Here is a 26,071-nt window from a genome sequence, read left to right as displayed (position 1 = left end):
CCCTCGTGTGGACTCTGTTGTTCCGTCTCTGATTGTTTGATGGTTATTTTGTAATGATTTACGTCTCCTTATTAAAGAAACGAGCTGAAAGGAGCCGATTCCCTTCTGGTCTTGCTGCTGGGGCTCACGGGGCATCCGTGGTGAGGGGCAAGAGCCAGGGCAGTGAGCCCAGGGATGATGGAGGGATGGAGGTGTGGGTGGAACCCCACAAGGGCCCAGGCTCCCCAAAACACGGAATCATGAAATCACTGAGGTTGGAAAGGCCCTCTAAGATCGTGGAGTTAAACTGCTAACCCAGCACTGCCATGTTTACCACTGAATCATGTCCCAGGTGTCTCATTCACACACCATTTGAACACTTCCAGAGATGGCAACTTCACTGCTGCCCTGGGCAGTTCTGCCACTGCCTGACAACCTTTTCAGGAAAGAACTTCTCCCCAGTCTCCAACCTAAACCTTCCCTGGCACAACTTGAGGCCATTTCGTCTTGTCCTGTCCCTGTTCCCAGGGAGCACAGCCCGACATCACCCAGCTGTCCCCTCCTGTCAGGAGCTGTGCAGAGCCAGAAGGTCCCCCCGAGCCTCCTTTTCTCCAGGCTGAGGCCCTCAGCTCCCTCTGACTTGTGCTCTGGGCAGCCTTGAACCCCAGATGAGCAAGGCTGGACCAGACCTGGGGCACAGGTGGGAAATACCAAAGGTCCCCACAGAATTCTTCACCCCCAGCACACTGAGTCTGGTCCACAGTCACATCCTGCTCCACCAACCCTAAGGGAAGAACTCAACCTGCACCAACCACCTCTGAAGACGGCAACATGTGGAGGTTCCAGCAGCCTCACCTGAGACAGAGGTTCCCAGATGTGACACCACCTCCTGCCCGTGCCACACTTTGTGCTGACCAAACTTCTGAGCAGAGCAAAAACAGGGCTTGCAACCAGACTGGGAAATGGGCCTGATCCCCAGTGTGGTGCTGAGGAAGAGATGGGACCCTCTCCTGTTTTATCTTCCCACTGGTGGGTGCTTTTCAGGGATGTCCATCCCAGTTCCTTCATTTCAGCTTCCCCTAAAAGGTACCTGTGTTGTAGCTGCAAAACTTCTGTGCTTTTATGGATGATGGATATCGTTATGCCATGGGAATTTTGGGAGAAACGGAATTTTAGCACAGACAACTTGTAATTCCAGAAAGATGGAAGCAAAGTCAATGCTTCTATTTTATCAACTCTTACTTTATTCATTTATAAATACTGTTGTGTTTACAAGCATCATAGCTGTGAATATTATTCCCAAACTTTCAAACACATAATACTTATAATACTATATAACAACAACCAGTAAAACAAATCATTCATCTCAGGGTTTGAAAGGCCACTCAAAAGTTGCATAAAAATACATTCTCTCCCCATCTCATCAGCCAGTCCTGCTTCTCCAAGGAGTTTATTTACATAGAGCCATCACCAAACTTGCAGCCACAACAGGTGGGTTCATCCCAAGCAATAAAAATTAACTCACCCCAAGCAATTGCTTAGAAAAAAAAAACTCATGTTCCCCAAGGGAGACCACGTCTGGCAAATGCTCTGGTTCCAAGAGGGATCAATTTTAAAAACTTATTTGCTCTGCATCTTGTGCCAAGCACAGGGTTTGAGGTGTCCTTTTGTCACCTCCTCAGTGCACTGGTTATGTCAGGCATGAAGTGAGACAAAAAAAATCCATTCTCAAGAATTTGATTAGCAGTTGCGCCGTCACCACGAGACGCTCACAGCTCTGGCTGATCAGGGACACTGAGCAGTGGGGGCTCAGAGAATCCAGTGCTAAGCAGACACTTCAGCTGAAGTGGTTTGGCTTTGCAAGGTGCCACTCAGAACGAGCCTCCTGCAGCCTTTCCACTCTGCTCCTTGGGAGAAGGCGCAGTGAGTGTCCTGGTAAGAAGGGGCAAAACATCAGTGCGGGATGGATTTGTCAGATTGGGTTGAACCCTCTCCCTAAAACAGACACCAGGCTTCTTCCTGCTGCCAGGAACCTGCCTGTGAGAAGGACAGGATCTTGATTCTGAACTCTCCTCCTCATCCTGCCGGGATGCGTGGCCCGAGGCGCTGGCCCAGCTGAGCTGGGGAGTGTCCCCTCCTCCACGCGGCACAGAAGGGACAGGGCTCCTGATCCCCGATCTCCTGACCAGAGCTGAGTCCGAGGCTGAAGCGAGGAGCGGTCACCAAGAGAGAAAACATCAAGAACGGCAGAAATACTCACAGAAAGAGTGCACCAAGAGGGAGCGGCGTGCAGGGGAAGCATTGACTGGATCTCAAGACTTAAAGCTGTTAAATAGAGCAGGGTTAAAATCAAGGAATATAAAAAGGATGCCTGGCTTAGGCAGTGCTCTGCAGAAACCCTGATGCCTTTACCAGCTTTGGTCTCTTCCTCCCAAAGCTCAGCAGCAGAGGCAGGGTCTCAGTACCTGGAGGAGAAACGGTGCCTCAGCTGCACAAATGGCTCCACCAGCTGAAGAGCAACTTGTGGTCAGAGCTGCCTGGGGAGACCTGGCAGCTCCAGGAAGAGCAAGAGAGGTGGAAACAGGCAGGACAGGGAGGGGAAGGGAGGAAAATGGAGAATTTGAAGGGAGGAGGGGGAGGGAAGAGAGGAAAACAGAGATGCTTTCTGAGGCAGTAACCAGCAAAAGGTTTGAAAAAGCCCAGGATTGCCTGATAGAGATAAGTTTTACCCTGCTGAGCAAGCTCAAGTATTCTGCTCACATTCAAGTATCTCATCTCTCTGGTACTGGAGAGTTCCTCCAGCCAGAGCCAGCAGAGCTGCTCAGGAACATGGTAGAGCTGCTCCATGGCCACCTCCAGGTTCAGTGACCAAGAACTGCTGCCCTTGGCCAGAGAGAGAATGGGGAGTTGAAGGACAAAGGAGATGAAAGGACAAATATGGAAGGATGTAGATGGGAGAATGTTTTGGATGCAGCTGGATGTCTCTGAGAGGGAAGGTACTGTTTGAGAGGAGCCAATGTCTAAATGCCCATGGGAGAGAACAATTCCAAACTGTTTAGAGTGCATGTGTATTAAAGAGGAGTATTTCTGGGGTTTCCTTCAAGGTCAAAGCTTATCAGAAGTTTCTGACAGGTCAGAAGACTTTCATCATGGTGATTCAGTTACCAGCAGCTCCTTGTCTCTCTGACACTGACACACTGACTTCTCCAAGGTGTGTAGGACAGGATGCTGGCATTCTCTGTCTACAAATCCTACTGCAAATCAAAGGGAGGGTACCTGAAATACCAACCAGGCTCTGCTATGGGGCTCTGCCTTCAGGGAGGCAGCAGGAGAATGTCCCAGATGGCTTTTGGGAAGGGGAGGCTGGTTTCTGGCATTGGCACAGCTCCCTGCAAGGTGATTGATGCTCACACAGAGGTGAGAGCAGCAGAGGGTCTGTAGGGGTTCAAGTTTGTCCTTCACAAAGCTCAGCAAGTGCCTGGGATATATCCTGTCCCAAGGAACAAGTGTCCAGGTGGCAACTGTATGCTACCAACCACAGAGACAGGAGCCCTGGAAGGACACAACATGACACAGGATCACCCAGGCTGTGGGGGAAAGGGAGGGTGAGGGATAAGGTTCTGACACCAAGTGTCAGCACTGATGTTACTGTACAGGTTCAAAATCTTATCTAAAGTAGAAGACTCAGTCTATTGGGGCAAGAGGAGAAGGTGTCTGTGCAAAACAGCTCATCAGCCTGTGACAAACGTGAGCTCTGGTGGCTTTCACAGCATCACATTTAACCAGAGTCCCACATCTCAGTGGGCTGATGTGCATCCTCAGAGTCCCAGTCCACATTCACATTTCCCACCTGTAAAGGGGTTGGATATGCTGGGTTAGTTCTTCAGATGTCACTTTTTACAGTAGGAGCTTCCCATTCCAGGTCAGAGTCCAAAACCAAACACTGAGCTTTTGGAAGAAGTTTTGGCAGCTCAAACCCAGTCCTCACATTCTCCCTTGAATAAAATGTCCGAGATACCACAACATGCATAAATTAAAAAAAAAAAAATGGCAGGGGATGTGTTGGGGGGAAACAGGGACAGAAAGGGAATGTACAGCAAAGGGCAGGGCAAGGCAGGTGTGACATTGATCCCACGGCTGAAACACTTGCTGTACGTGACGGGAAGGAAGGGGGTAGGGCTCGGTGGGGGGTTGGCAGCTGGTGTAGGACACCCCTCCTTGTCCCTCCTTTGCTCTGGATTCCTATTTGGAGAGTTTGCTGATGACACGAATGAGGGCTCCGTTCTCATCCTTCAGCCTTTGGTTGTCCGACTTCAGCTCTGTCAAAATCTGTGGAGAGACAAAGACCAGGTGGGATCAGAGGGGCTCGGGGGGCCAGAGGGGACTCTGCATCCCCTCCACCAGCACACCTCCATGGCTCTGCAGCATCTCCAGAGCTTTTACAAGCTGGCTGCCAGGCGTGAGGGGTGAGAGGGGCCTCGAGCACAGCACTGACAGGGAGCCCCGAGCCAGGCAGCCCTGGTGCAAAGCAAGGCCACAGCCCCAGCAGCAGGTCAGGACCAGACCAGCAGGGCAGGAGCCATTTCTGAGCTGTTTCATCCCAAACCTCTGCCCAGAGGCTAAATACAGCTCAGCAAACAAGTAAAGCTGGTATGGTTTTTTCATTTTTCCAGGACTAGAAGGGAAACCAAAGGTCTGGAATCTTCATTTAGGACTGGACCTTGCAAAATCTCTTTAGAATACCCACAAATCTCCTTGGGACCCTGAAGATGTGTAATACAGTCACAAGTGCTGAGGCCGGAGGACTGGCAGAACACACTGACACTGGAGGTGCCTCCTGGTTGCTCACCTGAGGTTGCAACAGACAAAAGCCTTTGGAAACAGAGAAGAGAGCTTCAACAAGACCCTTCCAGCATTTCCCATTGGCATAAACCCTGGTGGCTTCCTGTGTGCAGTCAGTGACCTTCCCTGGACTGTTCCCAACCGCTGGGCACCAGGGGGAGACCCCTGCTCCTGCCGGGGGTGTGACACACAAGGGGGCACTCCCAGCACAGGTGCCAGCAGATCACGGAGTGACCAGCCCCAAGCCTGCAGGGCACTCAGGGCAGAGTGGGATCACACATATGGCACCTGTATGAGCTCAGCCGTGACTTCTGTCTGCCAAGGTGCATCTTGGAGGAATTCCCTCAAATTAAAAATCTGCATTAAATCTTCTCCTTCCTCCTAACCTGGTGTTTCAGCTTTGACCACAAAGTTCAGCCCCCCTCCATCTTCAGTCCCTCCATGATGACCAGCTCTGAGTGTGGGCAGCTCCTGGGGCAGTTCCAGCTCCCACCAGAGCAATTCCCTTCTTCCACGGTTGGACCAAGCCATGGTGGGCCCCAGCACACTCAACTCCATCCCTGTGGGCACTGCTGGTGGATGTTTCAGGTGAGAGGTTTTTTAGAGAGGGAGAAGGGGCTGGTGCAGCATGGTGGGATATTGTGGGAAGGGTAAATCCACGTGCTGGGCTGGCCAGAGCTCCAGCCAGCAATGCTGAGTGTGCCTGCCTGGACCCAGTGCTGGTGTGACAGGTGCACCACCATGGCTGGGCTGTCACCAGAACAGCACTCATGGCTCCTTGTGCCATTTCTCATGGCCAAAGAAGAGGCATTGCATCACCATCACCAAAGTGATCAGCAGCTCAGAGATACAGCAGAGCTCTTGATATCTCTGCGCTCCTCTGTTTCCCCCTGAGCTTCACCTCCCACTCACACCAGTGCCCTGCAAGAGCCCCAGCACCCACTGGGCAGTCCTGTCAGACCCCTGTCACTGCCTGGGGTGGCTCTGCAGTGCCCACTGCTGTGACAATAGGCGTGTGAAGTCCTGACACTCGTTTTGGTGGAGAGAACCTGTCACAGTTCCCAGAAACGATGCAAGAGAGAACCACTCCAGTCCCAGGGCTCAGCTGGAGCCTGACAGGGTTGTGCCTCATGGGGGGCTTCGTGCGACCTTGTCACTTATTTGAAAATGAAGGAGTGTAGGTACACGTGCAATAAGTGCCTCTGGACACGTTTCCTGGTCATAACCCAGCTCCACCAGTGCCCAGTGAGGCCTCCTGAAAGCTGCACATCAGCCTCAGACAATACAAGCCCAGGCGTTCTCCCTTTGCAGCAGAGTAGTCTCCAGTCAGGTGAAATGAGCCCCATGGGAACAGGCTGGAAGGGCTGGAAGTTTCTAGCAGCTTTGCAGAAGTCCCACAGGAAATGTGAGCAGGGATGTGCCCAGCCCCAGGGAATGGCAGGGCTGGCCATGATGCAGTCGGTGTCACCTCGGTTTGGGCTGGAGGCTGCTTGAGCAGCAGGGCTGTGTCACCTGGGGCACTGCAGAGCACGGCTCCTCAGAAACCATGTGCATTCAGAAAATGAGGCTCACTGAAAAGCACTGCTGCCAGGGCATGGTACTTCTGGCAGAGCTTAAACCAGTGACACCACTGCACAGCTGTGATGTCCACAGCCACCACTGAGGCAGAGTTTACACATACCAGCAACATCCTGTGTTAGACCTACTAAAAGAGTTGAAAATGAATCAGCAGAGCTCACAGACCATGGCCCTCCCCCAGCTTGGGCATGGGCAGGGAACTGCAAACCTGTAAGTGAGGAGGGAAGCATGAGCCTCAGCCAGAGCAGAGGGGGATGGAAGGACAGAGGTAACATGGGCATGTCCTGGGAGGAGGAGAGGTGACTTGCAGGTTGTGTAACATCAGTTCTTTGTCTGGAAATAATTTTGCCCAATTTTCCCTCTCAGATCTCAAAGCATGTGGGGAAGGAGAATGACTTAAACTCATGGTTTATGAGAAGAAATGAGGCAGGGTCAGGTTGGAGGACAGTTCCACAGATTAAAACCAGAAAGGCTGTGAGATCATTTCACCTGACCATCTGCACAATCCAGGGCACACAATGTAAGACCCGACTCTCCTGGCCCTTGTGGCACACATGTGGACTTGAGCTGAGACTCCTGGAAAGGGGAAGCCACAATTCCCCTGATTAGTTTGTTTCTATGGTTAATCAGCCTTGATATAATTTGTGTGCTAAGAATAGGTTTTTTTATTCTGTGGTGCCACTTCTAGCCCACAGGAGCACACGACTTCTTGTGTCTCAAGGGATATGAATATCCCTACTAACCTGCAAAGGACAGGTAGGCCCCCAAGAAAGGAGCATTTACTTTATTTATTTATTTATTTTAGCATTGAACCAATGAAGTAGCAGGAAGAGATGTAATTTAACTGTGTGATGTGTGAAGGCAAAGCTTAGGGAAGACTCATCCTTGGGTTTCCACCATTAATTGTCCTGGATTTAAAACAGAAGATGAAAACACAGGGAGCTCCTGGTCTGGCTCCTGCTGCATCCCCCACCCTGCATCAGCCCACAGGAGGCAGGGGGATGCTGAGCCTGTGGACTCATACTCAAAAATTTCAATTTAAAATAAGGAAAGGAGCTTGTCCTTTTTGTTTAAGTGACCAAGAAAACCTGCTCAGGACAGTTCACCTTGTAGTTTTTCTAAAAATACCCTTTCTGTCTAAAATGTTCACTTTTCACAACATCCCTGAAAATTTCCTGACTTTGGATAATCTGATTTGCTGAGTGCCAGCTTCTCCCTGAACTAAATCCAATTAAAAAATAATTATATTATAAGCAGACATGTAGCACAAACCACCTATTTTCAAGTGTCCAAGGCCAGGCTGGACAGGGCTTGGAGCGACCTGGTCTAGTGGAAGGTGTCCCTGCCCGTGGTAGGGGGTGGAATGAGATGAACTTCAACGCCCCTTCCAACACAAACCATTCTGTGGGTCTGTTTCAAGGCAAAGTACCAGGCAAGGAGCTGCTGACTCTGCCAAGCCACCCCAAAGCCATTCCCCAATGCTAAGCTGGCAAGGGCAGCAGCATCTGCCAAGCAGAGCAAGAGCCAGGGGTGAGCAGAGCTCCAGCAAAGCCCTGCCCTGGCAGCAGCACCATGCTCTTGGAATTCAGAGATCCTTTGCCACAAGCTTTTGAGCCAGAAGCTTCACCAGACACCCTGGAGAGCAGAGGCGAGCGGGAAGCGCCCGGCCAGGAGCGGAGACCTGCCTGGAAGAGTGGAAGAGGGAGGCAAGATGAGCCGGAGGGAAAGCAGCTACAGCTCCTCTGATTCCGAGGGCTTGGAGGGCAGAGAAAGTCTGGCTACGACCCGGGTCAGAGCCCTGTTCTCAGCCAGCAGTTGCTCATTCATCTGCCTCAGAGTGTGAATCTGTTTGAGCTGGTGGAGATTCTGCAGAGTGAGAGGAGTGGACAGAGAAATACAGAGAGAACATCATGGAAACGAATGGGCACAGAAATGGGAGTTTAGTCCATAGGCAGTGAAAGAAAAAAGAGAATAAAAGAAATTAGTAGCAGTGAGTGCTGGATGGGGAAAGCCTGACAACACACCAAGGATATTTTGGGAATCAGCCCTTTCTCCAGGGACCCAAAGTCTTAAAAAAGGTCAAATACAGGGATTTCTTACTACAAAGCAGGATTGTATTCTAGTTTACCCAGACAGCACAGGGACTTGGGAACTGCTGTGAGACCTATCATCAGTGACTTAACACCTAGACAGGCTCTGAAAGCACTGCTGGGAACTGAGAATTTCTTTAAAACTCCTTTTCTTCATGTATCTCTAAAAGCCAAAGCAGCTGTTTGGAGCAAAGAGGAATCAGAGCTTCCTGAAAGATCCCAAAGACTGAAGCACCTGAAAGTGTCACTGTCCCACAGCAGATCACCAAGACAGGTACTGTGTCTGCTTGTGTCTCTCATCCTGGGTCTGCTCAGGCTCAGTCCTGCCAAAATCTCTGGGGTTTGGTTTCTCATCCCTGCCCAGATTCAACTCTTCTCTATCTCAGGGTTCAATTTATCTCAGACCTTCAGAGGGGACAAGTCTGAACCTTAAACTGCACATTTTAGGAAGAGGAGTCTAATGAGAATGAAAGCATCTCCCACAGTGGGGGTGTGCCAGGAGGGCAATCCTGGTGGCAAAGGCAATGAGGGGCACAGGACAGTGCAGAGATCAAGGAGATCAAGCCCCACACTGGGGCTTGCACAGGAACAAACTGGGCATGGGTACAAATTGTGCATGGGTACAAACTGGGGCTTGCACAAGTACAAACTGGGCACAGGTACAAACTGGACATGGGTACAAACTGGGGCTTGCACAGGTACAGCAACAACGGGAGGTTGGGAACAGAAGAGCCATGAGGAAGCAGAACAGGGAAATGGTACAAGCCATGCAGACACTCCAGTGCCACAAGGATGACACTGTTCCCAGCAATGGCAAGGTGAATTCACGTGCTGGACATTTACACCACTGTGGGTCCAGGAGATGCCAAGAGCTGCAGAGCTGCTTCCTGAGCAGCATCCCTGCCCCCTTCCTCCTGAGAGGTTGGGCAGCTGGGCCACAAGAAAACAAGAACCCCTCCTGAGCAAGAACCCACCCTGCATGATGGAGGGAGTCCCAACACTGGGCAGAGGCAGACAGGAAACATCCACAATAAGAGTTGTAAATTCAAGTGACAAAATGCCAGTCCAAAACCAAAGCAGTCCCACAAAGCACCGTATTCCTCCCCATGTCCACTTAGTGGCAGGAGAAGACAGAGGGAAGGGTCTACGGGGAAGAGGATTCCTTTCTACCTTTTCATTAGCAGAAAGCACTCAAAGGGAAGTGCTGTCTGTCCTGAACAAGGAGGACCATGAAAGAATCTACTGTGACACAAAGACAGTGACCGTCTATCCAGCCTGCACTACTCAGGTTGCCCAGAGAAGCTGTGGCTGCCCCATCCCTGGCAGTGTCCAAGGCCAGGCTGGACAGGGCTTGGAGCAACCTGGGATGGTGGAAGGTGTCTCTGCCCATCGCAAGAGGCTGAATAAGAAGGGCACCTTCAAACCCAAACCAGTCTGGGATTCTGTATGACCCAGAGCTGACTGCAGCTGGCAAGGAATCTCCTGTGTCTCAGGACATTTTGTCCAAGGACTCATTCCTGTACAAAACTGAAGCACTTTGTACCCCCAACCATCAGCTCCGTTCTTAGCTGCCCAAAAGCACTACATTTACTCTCCATGACAGAATGAAGACACCTCTTTGGAAAGCTTTGCCAAACGAAGGTAAGCAAGACAGGAAGGCAGGGAGGCAGCAGAGGATGGGGTTTGAGCCCCTGAGATTATCAAACTGACAGAGCAGCTCCTGGGACACACAAAGACAGTTCTGACACTGGATAATCAACAGATCCCAAGACAGAGCTACACCAAACAAACTGCAGGAAAGCTGCAGTGACACTTCGGCAGTGAGATCACTGCTCACCATATCCCATCCATCCATCCATCCATCCATCCATCCATCCATCCATCCATCCCTTCACAGCCCAAGATTCGCTGGCTGGCACTGTGCTTATTGAGGACAGACAGACATGGCACAGCTGTCCTGTGATACATCACAGCAGGAGCTGCTGGAAGATGGTTGTACTGGAATAGTACTTCTTTTGATGGCACCAAAAATGGTTGAGGATACTTGGTCTGTTCACCCTGGAGAAGAGGAGCCTGAGGTCAGAACTCAGCGGGGGCTGCAGCTCCTCCCAAGGGCAGCTCCGATTTCTGCTCTCTGTGAGCAGGGACAGGACCCCAGGGATGGGCTGGAGCTGTGTCAGGGAAGATTCAGGCTGGATATCAGGAAAGGCTCTTCCCCCAGAGGGTGCTGGGTGCTGCTCAGGCTCCCCAGAGAATGATCATAGTCCCAAGGCTGTCAGAGCTTCAGGAGCGTTTGGACAGTGCTCTCAGGGAGGCACAGGGCAGCATTGTTGGGGTGTCTGAGCAGGCCAGCAGTTGGACTGTGGGTCCCTTTCATTTCAGGATATTCCATGATTTTATGATACACAGATAATAAAGACCCTCCTGTTTTATAATACGGCTCACACCTGGCAGAAAGCATCTAACATACATAGTAGGGGCATTGTGCTATGTGAGGTGGAAAGGACTATGATCATTTCAGAGACCACCTTTGTTTTTCCACACCAGCACAGCACAGAACCTCAGCATGGTCCCATCAGCCCCCGCCAGCCTCCACATGCTGCACAGCCCACAGAAAGGATCATTTATGTAAACACGTGTGTGTGCTGCAGGTAGGCCAGGCTCCTGTTTATGCACCAAATCCAACAAAGGCTGGGAAGCTGGGACTGAAGCCAAGGGCAAAGAGCAGGATCTGGATGATACCGCTGTGATTGCTTATCACTCTGCTTGATACTTGGCTTAGCAAAAGCAGGTTTCTCAGTTCTCTGGACCTGCCTTCAATTAACAGATTTTGTGCCTGCAACACTAAATAAAAATGCCCAGAGCCTGCACGATGGCTGAAGCCAGGAGCTGCAGCACTGCTACGGAATAAAGGAGCTTCTGTGACCTTCAAGAACAATTGCTGTGTTAAGCTGGGACCTCGGGCACTTGGCATTGAATTCAGCTCAGTGCAAATGTTAATTTTCTTTCTCCTGCCTCGGCCAAGGTTCTGGATCTCCAGTTGAACTGTGCAGACACTCAGGGAAATGCTGCACTGCTCTGTCAACTTTGCAAGAGCAGGTCTGAGGAGCAGCTCTGAGGAGCAGCTCTCCACCAAGGTTCTTGAAGTTATCAAGCCTGTCTTGCTCCTCTTCACTTCTCTATGGCTTTGGTAGAAGGGGACACACTCCAGACAGGAACAAAGCTCATTCCCTCAAACACAGCCTGAAGTACTGCACGTTTCTGTCACCTCTGTCTCCTCTTCCTCAGAAGTCAGCTGCAAGGAGAGGACAGCCCTGGCCAGGACATCTCATGGGCACAACTGGACACAGACACCACTGGATCCAACAGCTGGATGTGAGTTTTGCTGGATTCAAAGATTAGTGTGAAGAATTCCTAAAAACAACCTGAGACCTAATCACCTGAGAGGTTTGGTTGCTTCTACTTGCTGCTTTCCACATTAAAGGAAATTGGTGGATTTGTCTTTTCCTTCACAATTCCTTACTTATTCCTTCTGACTGCACAACAGCTACTCAGGTAGTGCAAGGAGCCAGAATTAGTAGATTTTCCTGGCTCAGCTCCCACACTAGTGACTAACAGGGATGCTCTGCAGAGGTTACTTCCCTCCAGGCAAACACAGCAGGGCTGTTTCTCCCACTTCAAGGCACCATGAAAGTGGACACAACAGTTTCCTTTTGTAAAGGTCCAATTCCTTCTTTCTTAAGAGATTTTATATTCCTTTTTTTGGAGTAGATGTCAAACAAAGACATGTCACAGAGCCCTCAGGTACTCACTACATGCTTAAGGTTTTGCAAAAACTAGTAAAAATGGTAGCACCTCAGAAGAGAGATTTTCCAAATTCTTGTCTATTTGTTCTATTAACAAAAGGCCACTTTGGTTGTCCCACACAGCAAGAACAGGCAGAGAGCAGAGTCAGCACCTCTCAAGGACCTGAAGCTCATTTTCAGCTGGACCACAGGTTCCTTCAGCTCATGTCTCTCGAGGCAGTGTGAGAACATGTCCAACCTCCAGCAGCGCTTCTCCTTCTGCACTCCCTTGGCTTCCACGGCTCAGCAGCTCCAGACCACCTGAACTGGAGGTGCTCTGGCTGTGTCCAACAGACCCTACAGGCACCTTCCCTCATTAAGTCCTTTCCAGAGCACTATGCTTCCAAACTGAGGCCACTAGAGGCCACCACCTTGTCTTCTTACTCCATGGGCTGAAGTTGCAGGTTTGCAGTGATCTGCAGAGCTGAAGGACCATCACAGTCTGCTCATGCCTGTATCTCTCTTGAAGACCACAATTCTGTAATTACAGGGAAGTCTCTGTGCAGTTAAAGGTTCCTACCTGCTCACTGAACAAAGAGTTTGGAATTTAGACATATTCAATCCTTTCTCCTTCTCCTCCTGGCTCACACATCCACACTTATTTTCCCCTCTCTGAGAGAACAAGAGCCTTTACAGCAAGAATCCACCATATCACTGTGCTACTCATTGCAGCAGAAGATGCAGCACAAGCCTTTCAAAGCTTTGTGCTTGGTAGAAACAAAAGCTTCAAATAGAAACAGAGCTGGAACCTCCTCCAGGGTGGCAGGAAGTCGTTTCTGTCAGCATGTGGTGCAGGGAGAGCTCTCAGGTGGGTCCTTCCTTCTGAGAGCAGCTTGGTCCCACCTGCTCGCGTTGAAAGGGAAGGAAAGCACGGGGCAGAGCAAAGGGGACACTCTGTGAACACGAGCACTGACATTCAGCAGAAAGAACGTGATGCAGCGCTGCCCAGCCGGGTGAGGCTTTAGGGGTGTGTGGGCAGCCAGACGCTGCCGGGCCCTGCAGGGCTCCCCTCACAGACACAGCTGTCCTGGAAGCCACACCATGGGAGCAAGGACGAGCTGGAACACCAGTGGCCATGGCTCGTGACAGCAAGCCATGCTGCACATCCCATCGGGAAGCAAATTCCTCTTTGCTGGAATTCTCCCAGGCTGCTGTGGCCTCCCAGTGACATGCTTTGGGAAGGGAGTATAGGAACACAACCACTCTGTGCTTTATCCTGGCCAGTGTGCGTGAGCTCAAAAGCCAGCTTTGTCTTCTTACCCATCCGGAGAGAACCTCAGGGGCTTAACTTGGGCTGCAGACTAGTCAGAGCACAGGGGGTCAGCACACTGGAACTCAGCGATGCCACAAAAAGTTAGTTTGGGAAGGCATTTAAGGAGAACAGCTTTCACCATTCTCGGATCAAACAGCAGAACAAATCAAACATTGGAGCAATCAGATGAATGAGAACCAGGACAGTTTATTAGCATTTCATGTTTGGAGAACAGGGCCATTAAAGCAAGATCTGACTGCAGAAAGGAAAATGAGATCCTTCCCATGGACACATTTAACATCCTCCTCCTGGGTGACAATCCCCAAAGACATCAATACAAAGCATATAAAATGGAATAGACACAGTGAAGATTATTTCTTACCTTCATTTCCTCTTCCATTTCAGAGAGTTTCCGCTCCAGGGCTCGCTTCTCCTGTTTACAAGGATTCATGACAAAGAAGGTCACAAGGATTTGGAAGAAAAATTTACAGTATATTTTCTTTTAAAGGAAAATAGGAGTCTTGTGTTTCTGTAGCAGCATTCCCTGAAGAGGGGAATGCAAAGCAGAGGTTACAACCAGGAGCTGATCAGATGGGAGAGGGCAGCTGGCAAACCAGCAGGGATATAACCTGGGCCTGTTTGGGCAGATCACAAGCTCTGTTCATATCCCTAATGAAATTATTCCCCATTTTCAGTGATCCCAGTTCTCAGGAGCTGCTGATGAAATGTGATTTTGAGCTCTGTAGGTGAAGCCATGGATTTACTTATACTCCACTAAAGGTGGCAATGAGAAAAGTCCCTGAGCCACTCAAATAGGAAACAGAAAAGGAAATTCCCTGCCTGGAAATTCTGTTTCTCACAGATAATCCAGGGCTGCAAAGCTGACTGCTTTCAGTGCATTTCAGAAAGTGAGGATTAGACTGTGCTGTGTGAGTGGCCTCAGCTACACCTGTGCCAAGGTGGGGAGAAGTGGACTCCTTCAGTGACTTTCCCAACATGAAGGGGCTCAAACTACTCCAGGGACATGTTCTGAGAAGGGGGAAGTAGGAAACATGCATCAAGAACAAGATTTACACTCTCTGCCCTGCTCCTTTGCCCTATGCAAAGAGCCATGAGGCCAGGAGAGTGAGGAAAAGGCAGCTTCTGAGTGTGCTGTGGATCATGAGTTCTGGGTCACTTTTTGCCCACAGCATGGTTCATCCAGGGATTCATCAGTGCAAAATGCATGAGCCATCCTGGAAACAGTTAATGCATGTTCACTGAAAACAGCTGGACATGTTTTTACTTTCTAAATCATAGAATTTGTGGCTGTTGTGATCCTAATTCAACAGAAGTTATACAGGATGTTGCCCTGACTTCAACAAGACCAAGTTCAAGGTCCTGTCCCTGGGCTGAGGCAATCCTTGGTATCAACCCAGGCTGGGGAAAGAAGGGATTGAGAGCAGCCCTTCCAGGATTTTGCCTTGTTCCCCCACCACCCCAAACCAGTCTTTATTTGTAAGGATCAATAATGTTTTAAAGCATAATGGACCAACAGTCTCTCAATGTGATACAATCTGTTGGTCCTCAGCTGCTTAGAACCATAGAGAGGAATCAGAATGAAGCTGATGTGCAAAGAGAGCAGCAGAGTCTCAGGCCCTGCAAAGGTCAGAACACAATTATCATTGTGCACTGCTTCTCAAGGCTAAAATACAACTTATCTTTTAATTAACACTTCCCTTCTAGACATGACTGCCCTGCACAGCAACACGAGGCATAGGCTGTGACTCAGAAGAAAGCAGAGACACGTACCCTCTTCTCCATCTCCAGCATGCTGGACCGGTCAGAAGTTTTCTCCTGTTTCTGCTATGGAAATTAAAAATAGAAAGTGATTAAATCTGAGAGCACTCACAGGGTGCTGCACAAAGGCCAAGGCAGCCTACAGATGCTCTTGCTTGGGATGCAACATTGTTGATTTACAAAATTACTTTCTTATTTCTGTTTCCTCTATAGCACCTTCCCTCCCAGGAGCATCCTTTCAGGAGCTTCCCTCCCTTTCCCATTCGGGAACAAGTTTGGTTTGTCATGGCCAGTTCTCAGTTTCTCCAGTCAGGTCCTGGATTTTCCCTTACCTGGGCTGCTTTTTCCAACTTTGCTTTGATATCAGCCAGCTCAAGCTGGGCTTCTTGCAGCTTTGACTTCAGCTTTTGATTTTCAGACAGGGCACTCTCGTATAACTGAAATGCAAAACAAGATATCGATTAACAAGGTTGCTCCTGGTTAATTAACCCCATCCTGCCATGCTGCTCTGAGCAGACACATGCCCTCAGCACTGAGCTGAGGGGTTCACTTTGCTCTCACACATCAGCAGATGAGAAGGGAAAACAAAACCAACTTGGATGCTTTACTTATGTTTTCATAACTCATGAAGCTGTTGAATTTTGTAGGGAGTTTAAACACAGCCAAGAGGGGACAGTTTTAATTTAGGTAATTCTTCACTCACAGGGTGGTCAAACCCTAGCACAGGTTGCCCAGATTAGCTGTGGCTGCCTCATCCCTGGAAACGTCCAGGTCCAGACTGGACAGGACTTGGAGCAACCTGGGATAGTGCAAAGTGTCCCTGCCCATGACAGGGGTGGAATGGGATGAGCTTTAAGGTCCCTTCCAACCCAAACCATTGGATTCTTTGAAACAGAGAAAATGAACATCAACATCTTCTCTTTCTTCCCACTGATTCTTGGGGCCGGTTTCTGCAGCAACAGGCAGGTTCTGCAGTGTGTGCAACGACAAGAATCAGTTTAAAACTCCTACTTTCTTGTAGTCCCTGTTGCTCTCCTCCTCTGCGCGGCTGCTGAGGGCGGCGAGCCGGTTCTCCCTGCGGCTGTAGGCACTGGAGCGGCCGGAGGCGCGGTCGCTGTAGGACGAGTCACTCGGGGTGGGGTTCGTAGCTGCTTCCAACCTGGAACAGGAGCAAGATCCAGCACTGTGGAGCTGTGGTAACTTGGAGCAGCCAGCAGAGAGCCCAGCTGGATGGGACTGGAGGGTGTGGCAGACCCAGCTGAGCCAGGGCTCTGGAGTCTATGGGAGCACACTCCACTTGGCCCTGGGGATCTCTGCCCAGAGCCTGGCAGCCACCACCACTACAACTGGAAAAAATCCCAGGGTACCAGCCCAGCCTCCCATGGGCACTGACTTCCCACAAACCTCTCATCTCCATGGTGGGAACCAGCTCCATTTCTAAGAAGGCACTGAGGTAAGTAATTTGGGGAGTGAAGAATAGAAGCAAACAGGTGCCCAGATAAGCTCAGGTAAGGACCAAATAGCCAGTACCAGACTGGATCTGAAGCACAGGGAATCCTCAAAGGCATACAAAAACATACTGCCAATAAATATTACACAGAAAAAAAAAAAATCTTACCTGGAAAGTCTTTCATGCTGAAGGGAAAAAAAAAAAAAAAAGAAAGAAAGCAAAAGGTAATTAATAATGAGAATTAATAATTCAATACAAAAACTGCAGAGCTTCCAGGTAGCAGCAATTTCCCACCTCAGATACCAGCACCAGCTCATGCCAGGCTACACAGAGATTTCCAGGCTCAAACTGGGAATCTCCAATCTTTGCCTGAATCTTCAACTGCTTCAGCTCCTCTGAAACACTTATTTCACTAACCTAAGAAATCCTGAACCTTGCTGTTCAAATGCTCATTTCCAGAATTGAAATGTCTTCCTTGAATCCAAACTAATCTATTGTTTCCCTTTTCCAGTGAAGTTACTCTTCGTGACTATGATCACTGTGGTGTGTGATGTGGGTGAGGGGGATTAACAGACACAGAGATCTCCCAGTGTTTGTGCTGAACTTGAGAAAATCACAAACACTCTTCTCTCCATGGGCAAGCAGCTCCCCATGGAGAAAAGCTTCATGGTGGCAGACAGAGACACAACAGCAGCTGCAGGAGGGAGGGAGAAGACCCTTACACCAGGGTGTTTGGAGCCTCTGTTGGGTTCTTCCTTCCCCATCAACACCCAAACCTCTGCTGTGCTGTCCTTGGCTGCCTTTGGGCATTGGGGGCTGGAGTGTGTCCAGAGAGGTGAATGGAGCTGGGGAAGGGGCTCAGCATGTACAACGTGGGACCTGGCTCTAGACCCAGGGAACAAGGAACAGGACACAAAAAAAGGCCTCAAGTTATGTCAGGGGAGGTTCAGCCTAGGTGCATATCAGGGAAAATTTCCTCCTTGAAAGGGTGGTCAGGCCCTGGCACAGGCTGCCCAGGGCAGTGGTGGTCACACTCCCTGGAAATATTCAAAAATTGTACAGATGTAACACATGGGGACATGGTTTAATGGTGAACATGGCAACACTGGGGGAAAGTTTGGGCTCAATGATCTTAGAGGGCTTCTCCAACTTAATAATTCCGTGATTCTATGAACATCCTACAGAGGCGTGATGTGGTGAACAACCATTTCAATGAAATTTTCTGTATTGAACAGTTCCTTCCTACAGTTGCATAAATCCAGTGGTGACAGCATCACTATCCTGCAGGACATGCCACACTGACAGTCACCTCCTCCATGAGGTTTCTGTCTGACAGACATTTACTCAAATTCCAGGTGCATTCCAACTCTTTATGGTCCCTTGAACTGGAAGTTGAGCCCAGCATTCCTCTGCTGGTTTATCAGTAGCATCATTGTTCTGAGTGAGCACAAACCTCCCACAGGCACTTCCAGCCAATTCCCTCGGCTCTTTTTAACAGAGTCAACACAAAGGACATCACAGAGCAGAGGAGAGGTCAGGCTTTTTGTGCCCAGACATCTTGCACTGCTTGTGCTGTCAGCTACACCAGTAAATCCAGTGCTAAGGCCTTACTGGGAGGCAGATTTGCTGCCTCTCTGGCACCCTGGTGCTTGAAGACTTCAGATCACCCGCTCTCACCTGGCACCCAGACAGTGCCTCTGATCCTGGGCAGGGATCTGGGAGTACACTCCATGGAGAGTGGGATGAAGTCACCCACTACACGGAGGACGGTGGACAAGTGACCCAGCCACCCCTCCACTCCAAGCCACAGGAGCAGGGGGCAGTCCCAGAGCATCCTGCCCCGTGCCCAGCCCTGCCTGCTGCTTGCCAGGACACGGCAACCCATTACCTGTACCTGGCTGCTGAGTTTTTAATTCATCCCAGCCTAATGTGACCCTCATTTGGCATCCTGATTGAGGACAGGAAGGTGCCTAGGGAGTCTGCAATGCGTGGGCTCTGCAGCACAGCCTCTGACACGCTGTGCTGTGAGCACCAGCACCAAGAAAATGAACGGCCCGGACCCTGCACGTGGAGTCTCGAGGATGGACCACAGCTCAGACAAAGCTGCTACCTGCAGAGATCAAAAGGACAAACAAATCCTGCTATGAATTCGCACATTCTCCCTCCAGCTGTGCCCACAGGGCCATCCTCAGCCAGGCTCTTGGGCAGGTCTAGTGCCAGCCTGTCTTAGGTTGCAAGATGTTGTACTATTGCATTTGTATTTTAATTTTCCTATTAAAGAACTGTTATTCCTGCTCCCATATCTTTGCCTGAGAGCCTCTTAGTTTCAAAATTATAACAATTCAGAGGGAGGGGCTTTACATTTTCCATTTCACAGGAGGCTCCTGCCTTCCTTAGCAGACACCAGGCTTTTCAAACCAAGACATAGCCCCACTCTGTAGACACCACAACCAAAGCTCCAGGAGGCCCTGAGCCACAGCAGTGGGTCCAGCCTGGTACTATTTTATTTGCTCTAATAAAATCTCTTTCTTCTTTTCATGTCACAGGTGACAAACCTCCCAAAGAAGATAACAGATGCATTTCCACCACAGCTAAGCCCTGCTGCCCCTCCACAAGCCATGTTGGATGCTGTCCAGGAAGCATCTCATGCCACTCAATGCCCGGCAGCTGCCTGATGTTGTGACAGGGACACAGCCCTCTTGTCAAAACACCTGGCTCAGGCCATGCTCTGTATGGAACCTGAAGGTAGCAAGTTGGGACAGTTTCTGTACAGATGGCCTCCAGCAGACGGCTGTTAGAAAGAGACCATAAATCCAACCATATCCTGGGCTCATGCAGGGGAGGGGGAGATTCTGCCCCTGTGCCCTGCTCAGCTGAGACCCCACCTGCAGAGCTGCCCCAGCCCTGGGCTTCCAGCTCAGGAAGGATGTGGAGCTGCTGGAGTGAGCCCAGAGGAAGTCACGGAGATGCTCCAAGGCCTAGAGCCCCTCTGCTCTGGAGCCAGGCTGGGAGAGCTGGAGGTGTTCACCTGGAGAAAAGAAGGCCCTGGGGAGAAATTAGAGTCCCCTCCTGTGACTGAAGGGGCTTCAGGAGAGCTGGAGAGTGACTTTGGAAAGGATCTGGAGTGATGGAACAAGGGAGAATGGCTTATCACTGGCAGAGGGCAGGGTTAATTGTGACAGCAGGAAGAAATCCTTCCCTGTGAGGGTGGTGAGGTCCTGGCACAGTTTGCTCAGAGGAACTGGGCACAGCTGCCCCTGGATTGCTGGAAGTGTCCAAGGCCAGGCTGGACAGGGCTTGGAGCAACCTGGGCTAGTGGAAGGTGACCCTGCCCATAGCAGAGGGTGGGACTGGACGACCTTTGATGGTCCCTTCCCACGCAAACCAGTCTGGGATTGTAGGATTCTACAAAGGATTTCCCATTTTCAGCCACACACATGCTGGTCTCTCTCTTTGTTAGCTGAGCTTTCAACATTTGTTTCCTAAACCCCTCGGCAGCCTGACATCTCCTTTTGAATCCTGGCCCAATGACCTAACCTCGCCTGAAGGGAGAAGGAAGAGAAGGGAATTACAGTGATGAACAAGGCTCTTGTCGAAAGTTATTTGCACACTTTATGCTAATCCCCTTCAGTGATGACTTTTGATATGATGACAAATGGCTGGGCAACTAATCCACTCCTTAGCAAGCCTGAATTTACTTCAGCAAACGCACCTGCTAATGGATTTGAACAGTGCTGGGAAACACCATGTGGCTGGGCAAGGTGACATGGAATGCAGGCAATGAACCCAGGCAGGTCCCCAAGCCAGCCAGGGTACCTGCAGCAAGAGGAAAAACCACTTCTGTCCTTTTTCCATCTAAGAAATGAGAATTTCCATATGCAGGGGGAGCAGGGGCATGCTTCCACAAAGGAAGGTTGGGGTAAGAAAGGAATCACCTTAAGCATACACAGCAAAAAGGGGGGAAACCCCTGAGGTTTATTGTATTTATGACTTTCCTGTGATGGATACAGCAATGGATTGGTTCAGACTGTGACTGTCTGTACGAGTTTAAAGAAAAGCAAAGTGCCAGATGAGAGGGGAAGCATTCCTGCTGCTGTCAGCATTGAGCAGAGCCACCCTGCAGTAACCTGGAATCATGGAATGACAGCACCATTAAGGTAGAAAAAGCCTTCTAAGAGAAGAATGATGAAGCTGGGGAAGGGTCTGGAGCCCCAGAGTGGCTGAGGGAGCTGGAAAGGGGCTCAGCCTGGAGCAAAGGAGGCTCGGGGGGACCTTCTGGGTCTGCACAACTCCTGACAGGAGGGGGCAGCTGGGGGGGGTCGGGCTCTGCTCCCAGGGAACAGGGACAGGAGGAGAGGAAACAGCCTCAAGGGGAGGGTCAGGTTGGATAACAGGGAAAATTTCTTCTGTGAAGGGCTGGTCAGGCCCTGGCAGAGCTGCCCAGGGCAGTGGTGGGGTCAACATCCCTGGAAGTCTTTAAAAAACATGTGGATGTGGCACGTGGGACATGGGCTAGCAGTGAACATGGCAGTGTTCACTCAATGATTTTAGAGGGCTTTTCCAACCTGTGACTCTGTGATTCCATGATTCTATGGAACACTGGAGGAGGTGCTTAACTGAGACCTCCCTGCCATTTGTTCAAAGAGAGACAAACATCTTCAGAGGCCACCGGGATGTCACACTGGAGACATAGTTTCAGCAGAAAACAGCTTCTTTCCTGCTCACTTCTGCCCAGTGTTTGACCATGGCATCTTTGGAACCCTCTCCATGTGCTTCCAGCTGCACCTGCTCCAACAGAGCAGTCCCCACTGGCCCTGCCTGCACTGCCCTGTCCTGTCCAACAGCCACCAAATATCACTGGAATTCCAGCACTGGCTGGCTCCCTGTGCTGCCCATGGCAGTGAGGAAGGAGGTCGTTTGCTCAGAGACACCATCCCAGAGCTGTTAATTCCAAGGTGAGAGTGAGAAGGTGAAGGACAAAACTCTTCTTCCTTCATTGCTGGGAAGAGAAGTTGGGAATGAACAGAGGGAATGAAGAGCTGAGGCATCACACGTGCACTTGACTGAGCTGGTGCAAGAAGGGTCTTTTCCTTCCTGACTTTCCTGAAGGGAATTGTTACAGTTTGTGAGAGGATGCTGAGAAATTATGACTCCAGTCATTATCAACAAATGCACTGGAAGCTTCTTCCTTTCCCTGGCAAATTTGGAGCAGCACTGCAGTTTTGCCCAGATTCATTTATTTCCCTTGGGATCAAAATTCAACTAAAAACATCAAGAGCCAGGGAAGCATCGAGTGGTGAAATTATCCTTCCATAATCTAAACAGGGTCAGAGCGCTGCAGGGGCTGGGGTGGGGGGAACACGGGGGGCTGGAGGCGGCTGCCCTGGTTCAGAATCCAGCACAGCAGCCAAGCTGAGCCCTGCTGCTGCTGCTGCCCAGACACCCAAGGGGGTGACTTCTGCAGGAAAACTAAAAAGCACGGAGCACTTGCAGACATGCTCACAAGCTTCTGGTAATCCTCAGGTCTTAGAGCTCTCACCAGAGAGATCTCATCACCTTCCCTCCCATTCATCTCACGGCAGGCAGTACATCCAGGTAGTGCTGAGGTGGTGGAGGACACTGAAGGGGTTGAGCCCATTTTGCCAGCTCAGAGATCATCCAACTCAGGTGGGCTGGAAAATCATCAGGATCTGAGATGGGACCCAAGGAAAAGGGCAAAGAACACCACAGAATCATGGAATCAAAGGATGGTTTGGGTTGGAAGGGACCTTAACGCTCATCCAGTTCCACCCCTTGCCGTGGGCAGGGACACTTTGCACTATCCCAGGTAGCTCCAAGCCCTGACCAACCTGGCCTTGGGCATTTCCAGAGATTCTCAGGGTGCTCACTCTCAGGGAAAAGGCACAGCTGGGTACCAACCGTGGCTCCACCTACCCAGAGTGCTGGGATGATGCCCTGTGCCAGGAATACCATCCAGGCCTGATTTTAAAAATGTACTTGGACTGTGGAGGGCAAGAGCCTTCCCTCAAAACCAGAAAATTTTGCAGCTGTTGCGAGCTCAGTGATGAATAATTTAAACCAAATTCCTCATGGAAGGTTTCAATAAAATACAGCCCTGAACTGCAGTGACAAAAGGGGGATTGGCTGTTGCTTTCGCCAAGGCAGAAACTGCCCTAATTGCTTCCAGTTGCATTCTGTGGCTGAGGTTGGAGCCAGTGAAGGCACAATTCCCTGCTATTTACATTTTTTCAAGAAAAAAGAGAAAAAAAAACAAACAAGGAAGAAACGAGAAAAAAAATAGATGCCTTGGGAACATTTTATGCTTCTTTATCTCCAACTGGCCAATCTCAGGACAGTGTACACTATTTTAAGAGAGTTGTCAAGGAATTTATTCTGGTGTGTTTTGTCTCAGAAATCCTGACCAATGCCTACGATTAATTAACCACCACGTAATGAGACCCAGGGGCACAGCTCCAGCTCTGTCCTTCTGTAAGCAACTGGGGAAGTTTTAGAAACCCCTCAAATTTTATTCTTGTGCTGGCAAATATCCTCTTGATGTGCTGTGTTTATTTTAGAAATTAAATGTAAAATAAAGCCAGCTGGTTTTGGGGTTCTTTCCCTTTTATAAGCAAAAGTCACTATGTTCCTGCAGTTACGTAGCTCAGCTGCTCCTACACGAGCTCCAGTGTTGGGCCAGGCTGATGTGTGTTCCAAAGGACAATGGATTGGTTCAGACTGTGCTCTTAGGAGCATTGAATCCTGAGCTGGAAGGGCTCCATGAGGATCGAGCCCACCTCGTGGCCCTGCACAGACACCCCAACAATCCCACCCTGGCATCCCTGGCAGCGCTGTCCAAACACTCCTGGAGCTCTGGCAGCCTCGGGGCAGTGCCAGCACCCTGTGGGGGAAGAACCTTTCCCTGATCTCCAGCCTGAGCCTCCCCTGGCCCAGCTCCAGCTGCTCCCTCAGGTCCTGTCCCTGTCACACAGAGCAGAGGTCGGAGCTGCCCCTCATGAGGAGCTGCAGCCCCAGTGGGGTCTGACCTCAGGCCCAGGGTGAACAGACCAAGTGCCCTCAGCAGCTCCTCGTGTGGCCCCTCCAGACCCTTCCCTATTTCTGTGTCCCTCTTTTGGACACTCTCCAATAACTTCAGATCCTTCTTACATTGCAGTGCCCAAAAAGTGTCCCCTGGACTTGAGGTGAGTCCATGCCAAGGCAGAGCAGGACACGGCTGAGGGCAGGGATCCCCCAGGAGCCAGTGCAGCCAGAGCTGAGCTGGAAGGAAGAGAAGCCAGGAGGAGGCTGCCTGGGACACCTCAGACCATCCCCAGTGGGTACAACTCAGGTCGGTGTTCCCCTCCAGCTGCATTTGTCATTCCAGTCAGGAATGGCTGGGATCAAGTTTAGTTTTTCAGTGGGCGCAGAATAATTCGAAGGTCTGGCTGAACTCTACTTTTGAGAGTTATTTTGAGGTCATTGCCTCCCTCAGAAAGCTGCTCCTCTGACCTGATAGCTGTGGTTTGTGCAGCATCCTGTTAGCTCCACTGGCGTGATGGATGTGCTGCTTCCAGCTCCAGCCTGCAATCGTGCAAATGCAAGGATTCCAAAATCCCGTGGAAATGATTAATAATCCAGTGCAGCCAAACCACCTCCATGTAACCTCCAACTCCCCAAAGCCTGATGCAAAATATGTTTTCTCAAACTATAAATCAATAAACTTTGCTTACGAAAAACTGCTATTACTGAAGCATAACATTAAAAGCTTCTCCAAGATCGAATAGTGGCTTTGGCAGCTGGCTGCAGCAGATCCCATAATTTTCACTACAAACAGCATGTATTTAATCAGAAACAAACATCCAGGGCTGTGAGGGACTGATGGCCACATCTCCTGCCATCCCAAACAAACTACAGTCGGATGCTGGTCTGTGTCATGTGCCATGGCCAGCCTATGGCTCTGTGCTCCAAAACTCTCTCATGGACCATGGGCTTTCCAGCAGCTGCAGTTTATTCCCAATGTCTCTTGGGGATAAAACTCACCATGTAAAACATCAGGCTGGATAGTATTTTAATTTAGGAAAGGCCATAATTCTGAAACCCAGGGTTCATTGCCCTTTTTCCCTTTTTTTCTAAGGGATCAAATTTTATTGTTGAAAAATTTAATTTCACAAAGCGACGTGATCTTAGACAAAACTCTCCAGACGTGTGGAAATAAAAATCAAGCAGCCAAGTGACATGAGAGGAAAAGATTTCTAGTCCTAATTTCTTCCAGATGAGAATGCCACAGGTCTGCAGGAACCCCTTCCCTGCCCTGCAAAAACTCTGGCAGGATGTTCTCAGATGTTTCATTAGGGACTTAAATACCTCTTGAACCAGCAGTGAGGGTGAGAGCTGCCAACAGCCAATCCGCAACTTTTCAGTGTGAAGTTCACTCCAAAATCCAGTGAACAGCTCCTGAGCCAGCAGCCACATTCCCACAACAGCACTGTGGGCACAGGCAGCACGTGGCAGCGAGACTGGAATCATGGAATCACAGAACTCTGAAGACTGGAAAAGCCCTCTAAGACCATCAAGCCCAAATGCTACCCCACACTGCCATGTTCACCACTAACTCATGTCCCCAGGTGTGATATTCCAGGTGCCACATCCACATGTTTTTTGAACAGTTCCTGGGATGGTGACTCCATCTCTGCCCAGGGCAGCCTGAGCCAGTGCCTGAGCACCTTTTCATGGAAGAAGTTTTCCTCAATATCCAACCTGAACCTCCCTTGGCACAACTTGAGGCCATTTCCTCTTGTCCTGTTGCTTTTCACCTGGGAGAAGAGAATGATGCCCACCCAGCAGTGCTGGGTCAATGTTTGGACTCAGTGATCTTAGAATGCTTTTCCAACCTTAATGATTCCATGATTATATGATTCTATGCACCACCTCCCATGAATAGCACAAGTAGAGCAGCCAGCACACAGGGAAATGGATGAACTGGGCTCTGTCTCTCTTCCAGCCCTAGTTTTGATGTGTTTGTGTTCATTTCATGAAAAACACAACTCCAGTGGGCTCCTGCAGAGAAGCAGACACTGGTTTCCAGCTCAGCAGGATGAAGTGGTTTGCTGCTCATAGAAGTTCCACCCACTCTCCTCATCACTCCTGTGGCTGCTCATTCCCATCCTGCAGCACTTCCCTCTCTCTCTGTCCCTGGTTTTGTGGCTGTACCATTAACTGACCCAAATTAAGGGCATTGTATTCCTGCTCCTCCCTTCAT

General features: G+C 50.1%; 1 protein-coding gene across 8 annotated transcripts in view; it reads right to left on the bottom strand.

Annotated features, from left to right (window-relative positions):
• Positions 1–1,200: 1,200 nt before the first annotated feature.
• The window catches only part of PPP1R12B (protein phosphatase 1 regulatory subunit 12B), a 131,395-nt gene continuing 106,524 nt past the window's right edge, over positions 1,201–26,071 (bottom strand). For 3 of the 8 annotated variants that reach the window (XM_041489517.1, XM_041489522.1, XM_041489523.1), the window contains 7 exons: positions 16,984–17,000; positions 16,377–16,524; positions 15,698–15,802; positions 15,378–15,431; positions 13,969–14,019; positions 8,085–8,265; positions 1,201–4,308 (listed from right to left, as the gene is read on the bottom strand). In XM_041489517.1, coding sequence (XP_041345451.1) covers positions 8,131–8,265; positions 13,969–14,019; positions 15,378–15,431; positions 15,698–15,802; positions 16,377–16,524; positions 16,984–17,000 — 510 coding nt within the window. In that variant the 3' untranslated portion in view covers positions 1,201–4,308; positions 8,085–8,130. Of the gene's footprint in view, positions 4,309–8,084; positions 8,266–13,594; positions 13,663–13,968; positions 14,020–15,377; positions 15,432–15,697; positions 15,803–16,376; positions 16,531–16,983; positions 17,001–26,071 lie in introns of all 8 variants that reach the window. The other 5 variants (XM_041489519.1, XM_041489525.1, XM_041489518.1 and 2 more) reach the window with 4 other exon arrangements.

The sequence above is a fragment of the Pyrgilauda ruficollis genome, unplaced genomic scaffold, assembly GCF_017590135.1.
Source record: "Pyrgilauda ruficollis isolate IOZ18807 unplaced genomic scaffold, ASM1759013v1 scaffold95, whole genome shotgun sequence".
NCBI lineage: Eukaryota > Metazoa > Chordata > Aves > Passeriformes > Passeridae > Pyrgilauda > Pyrgilauda ruficollis.
The sequence above is the reverse complement of the archived record's forward strand: the minus strand, read 5'-3'. Positions and strand labels throughout refer to the sequence as shown.